We start from the raw sequence: 5,076 nt of genomic DNA on the forward strand, positions 1-5,076 counted from the left end.
CATATATGATGAAGGCAACAGATTAGTACGGGATAAGTTCGTCTCATGGATTTGTCAGCGTCAGTAATGTCTGATACGAATAAGGGCCTACCACGGTTCATTATCCACTGGATATTTTTAAAAATGTTTCTTTTTCGAAAGCAGTGCAATCCGTTTCCATTCTATGATAGTTTTTGAAACGTATTTGATCTTAATTTCAATTTTTACTTTGAAATTAATTTGCGTTGTAAGTTTACCTTTACTTTTATTAAATTTTCAATCAAGTTTTAGCATTTTAATTTTAATTTGTAAAAATAGCTCAAAAAAATAAACTCAGGGAAAAATTTCAACGTTTCCGTAGTTCACTGTTAAGTGAGAAACTGCCTGGCAATGAAATGAACCCATCAGAGCTCGCTGAGTGATCAATCTGAAAGAGAGAGAAAGAGAAAATAAAATTTGCATACATTATTTCACCAATTATCGAAGGAGAAAATTAATTTGATTCGGAATCCTTTCCAGACGGATTTGACCTGAAAACTATGTTATGGCTCTTTTAAAATGGTCGAATTACTAGTGATTCGAATTTAACAACTGCTCACGGAAACCCAAGAAAAACCACCGTAAATCTTTTTTTTTTTTTGCCGAAGAGTAACCACTGTTTTACTTTCACTCGACCCTACAAATAAATTCGTGATCGATTCAACATGAATTGAAACTTGTTCACTTTAATGTTCGTAGGGCCATGTCGTACACCGTCGCTTGGCTCTCTGGTTGGGAATCCCGACATTTTAAAAGATTCCAAAGGCTCTGACGATATCTTTCATTCAGAAGAAAATAAATGCATGGATTAAGCGATGCGTTGGAGTAAAATATGAACTTGACTGCAAAGTTCCAATGGTCTATTCCACAAGGAATTTTTTCCTGCCACCAAAAAAAGTGTAACAATCCAGTGATATCTATAGGAAGTATACACACAACAAATAAAACTATGATGGCCAGAATTTTCTTAATGATCTTAGTGTCTTCTTTTCGCCTTTGCCTTCTGAATGAGGACACTGTTTTCCAAAATGATCTCTGTTTTAGTATAGACCTGAAAATGAGTGAATATAAAACCGTAATGACCGCCAAGGGGATGACAATTAAGATAACGGATATCGCCACGAAGTAGATTCTTTGAGCTTGTAGACTGTCAAACGCAGGTTCCCAGCTGAAGATGCAGTATCGTATGTTATTGACTTGTTTGAGACGCACTGTGTAAAAGTAATTGCCGTGTAGACCCATAGCTATTAACCATATTAGTGGAATAAGGAGTCGTCTCCGTCTTCGTGTAATGATGGGGTCTCGATATGGCTGAACCACTCCAGCATACCTATCTACAGTGATGACCAAGATACTTTGAATCGATACAGCGGTAGAAATGTCTTGGAAGAAATAGACAAGTTTGCATAGAATGACTCCAGCAGTCCCGTCAATCAGCCATCTTTGCACGCCGGTGAAGATTTGCGCGAGCTCTCGCGGAACGGCGAATGCCGATACCATTAAATCTGATATGGCCATATTTGCGATTAGCAAGTTGGTAGTCGTTTGCATGTGTTTGTATCTGGCAACGATGGCGATGAGTGCAGAATTTCCGAGCAGTGAAATCAGCATAATGATAGAGTAGGAAGCTGCTTTGACCACTTTTATATCCATAGGCTCATCTTTTGTGAATGGCATGCATTTAACTCCAGTTGAGTTTGGGCTCGTTGAATTCTCAAGCGAATTATCCATGGTACTACTCCAACAGCATTAAATGGAGCTATCGCGTTGACTTTCCTAGAACTGAAATAAAAAGAAAATTGTTGTTAAACGAGAAGCATGCAAGTGTGTGTACTAAAAAATCTTTTAGAATCTCATTAATAATTCATAAGCCCATTGACCATATGGTCGATAAAACATCACGTGGAGTGGTTTTAAAACCCGATAAAACCTCCTTCTTATTAGTATGCGGTGTTTAATTTTTTTTCTCGTATGCTAATTGCCAACTTAACGTTCACAAAAGTCATCATTGTTATGAACTCCGTAGTTAACTAACTTGCATAAAAGAATCTTATGGTCTATCGTGTCGTAAGCCTTCTTTAAGCTAAGTCAACGGAAATTACTCCATTGATAAAACCATTATCTATATTGACAGACCAGCTGGTAGTAGCTTCTAGCAAACTTGTTAGTGTACTATGAAGAGATCAGAAGCCAGCTTGACAATTAGCTAAAAGACCATTATCATTAACGTACTTTTAGAATTGATCGAGTATGACTTTCAAATTTCAAATCAGTCACATCCCCATAACTCTCGCTCTTTTCCGTTGTTCTCCAGCAGATAAGGAGATACTAGAAACAAGATTGGTGTGACAAGTAATATATCAAACACGAGACACAGTGTTTCATCAGATATCCAAACACTGAGAAGTAGGTTGGAAAAAAGAGCGGCAGGCGATGAAACACACTTTCGAGTGTTTGATATGGCTTCTCAAATGATCAATAATTCTTTGAGAAATTCAAGGCTAAAGTTGGCAAAGTTTTATGCTAATTATGATCACATAGCCACTAAATCTCGTTCTCGTAGTCAAATCTTAACGTCGCTAATTTAAAAGCTACGACGACGGCAACCGCGACGACAACACCTTATAATAATAGATTGACGAGGAAAAACAATCACTCTGCACGTGCGTTTTAAGTTTTGGTACATTTCTCTTGCTGCAAAACAACGACGTGAATGGACCAAATTCAAGGTTTTGTGGAAAACGAGAGCACACGACGATTAATTTTTCATTCCGCTTTTGTTTAACTTGAACGCCACTCCTACCAAGTTGGATCCTGGGCAGATCGCGTTTTTTGTACAACCCTAACAGGTTGAAATTCGTTGGCGTTGCCGCCCCACTGACCGATTTACAAAGCCCTCCCAAGCCCGGAAACAAAGAAAATTAATAAGGGGAGCCCAGGCCTCTCGCGCCCAAGGTCTGTCTTGTTTCCCTGGCGGTGGGGAGGGGTGGGTATGGCAGCTGCAGATTTCTTACGTTTCCAAGGAAGGACCATCCTAGATACTCTGTCGGGGGTTTATGTGTTGACGTTGTTTTCTTGGGGAGCTGTTTTATCGGGGTATTTTGTTTTGAAGTGTAGTTTGTTTTGGCTAATATAGAAAGGTTTTACAGCACTGCAAAGGGGTTACCTTTTCTGTCAAAAATGTTATATAAAAGGATAAGGGTTTAGATTTTGGGGCGAGCCTCCCTAAAAAAAAAATTAAGTTGAGTGTCTCTCTCTCCTCCACCCCCCCCCCCCCCCCTTCCTTCTCGCTGTCTTGCTGCAGTCAACGTTCATATTTAACAATTACTCTACCAGCGTGCGTTGGATATGAGATGATACTTGTATCGAACAAGCGCTAATAGCATAACTATTTTATTAACAACAACACGAACGATTCCTTATATCTTGCTAATTTTGGTGATATTTTCTTTTTCAAATATGCGTACACTTATCGTATTTGAACGGTATTGATACCATGGCCGCTAAACCAATCAAACATGTGGAATTCCCTTTTTATGATAAGCTACATTCTAATAACAACCAATTAGTTCGGAAGGTGTTCTTCAAACAAACGTTAAGTGAACTAGCTGGTGTTTCTTATTGTAATATTCTCAATTTCTCAGAACTGTTTCATTTCTTGATAATGCCATAGATTGTTAAGAGCTGTTGTTATGTTTTTATACCCTAAAATCGAGGTATTAAGGCCAGTGTACCTATTTACTTTATTACACAATGTCTTATTGTCTAGTTAACGATCACTCACACCTTTTTTATTCATTAACCAGCCGACATGAATGAATTGCAAGCACACCGAAGAATAAATAAATTAGCACGTACTTACCTATAATTGCGTTATATTCCTTTTACAGAAGATCACAATGGTTTAAAACAAACAGCAATAAAAGAGTTGCCAAAAGCTGGTCTGCGAATACATGTATTCAAAAGTAAATTGTTTTCACAACAGGTTTTCAACATTGTCAGCGTCCTTCTAAAATCTCAACGAGCCCAGAGTCTGTAAGCTTCGCTCTCGTTACACTCAACTATTCGGCTCGTTGTTTCTACAGCTAGGCCTGTTTGTTGAGTTGTAAACCTTCCGTGATAGACTGTTTTGTCTGGTTACGTTTGTTTTCATTCATTCTTTTTGAAAAGCTTATCTTATCAATATTCCATCTTACCCTTGTTTTAAAAATTGTAAACGATCGTTGCGCCGGGTTTCCACTTATCTTCCTTGGTCCCTAATAAAGGCAATGAAGATTACTTGAACAACAAAACTGTCCTAATGTGTCTGATACGAGTTGCCTTACTTCTTTTATCTTCCAGCAGTAAAGAATCGGGTTGAGAGACGAATATGAGTAAAGAAGACTTCCTGTAGATGCCCAAACGATTTCCGCTCTCACGCCAGTCCATACATTTACTTTGATTATTATGATCAAAACCAAAAAGGAAACAACAAACAACCAATGCCAACTGCACACACGCTATCCTAGAAACCGTCATCTTATATTTTCCGATATTCTGTGGCGTCATTCCTTGCTGATTATGGCGGTCTTGCACCTTAGCTTGGTGTTGCTGCAATGTGAGGATTATCTTCGTGTAACAGAATATTGAGATAGATAAAAGGACGACTGAAAGTACAACTGCTGTAGCGAAGATGATACGTTTCAAATGGGTCCAAAAGAAGTAAATAAATCCAACTGATATCCCAGCTAGCCAAATACAAACAGTGAGCGCGCGAGTTCGCTTCAGTGTTACAACGTTTTTGTATCTGAGTCCCAACTTCAGTGCGAGAAGCCTGTCAACACTGACGGATGGCGGTCGAGGTCACGATCGACGTTCCGCAAAAAACAAAACTAGAACCATTATTTATTTCAATAATCTATTGCCGAATGAAGTTGAAGTTGAGGTTGATCTTTATGCCGCCAGCATTCAGCAGGAGGATGACAAAGAGCGGTTGTGATACGAGACCAATTAAAAGATCAGTTGCTGCCAGGCATTGAAATAACAGTTTTGTTGGTGGATGAATAGAAGATGCTTTGT

At 38.7% G+C, this 5,076-nt stretch overlaps 1 protein-coding gene across 1 annotated transcript; it reads right to left on the reverse strand.

Moving 5' to 3' along the window:
• Window positions 1-606: 606 nt before the first annotated feature.
• On the reverse strand, window positions 607-1,749 carry LOC146486322 (QRFP-like peptide receptor). Its single transcript, XM_085096228.1, has one exon. It carries the CDS (start codon window positions 1,747-1,749, stop codon window positions 700-702), a length of 1,050 nt encoding a protein of 349 aa, XP_084952354.1. The 3' UTR covers window positions 607-699.
• Between the last annotated feature and the right edge of the window lie 3,327 nt (window positions 1,750-5,076).

This window comes from Pavona decussata, unplaced genomic scaffold (genome assembly GCF_977016875.1).
Source record: "Pavona decussata unplaced genomic scaffold, jaPavDecu1.1 SCAFFOLD_21, whole genome shotgun sequence".
In the NCBI taxonomy this organism is placed as follows: domain Eukaryota; kingdom Metazoa; phylum Cnidaria; class Anthozoa; order Scleractinia; family Agariciidae; genus Pavona; species Pavona decussata.

What these genes read in the sequence shown, in the direction of transcription:
- LOC146486322 (XM_085096228.1), bottom strand. Translation starts at nt 1,749, where the DNA reads ATGGATAATTCGCTTGAGAATTCAACGAGCCCAAACTCAACTGGAGTT.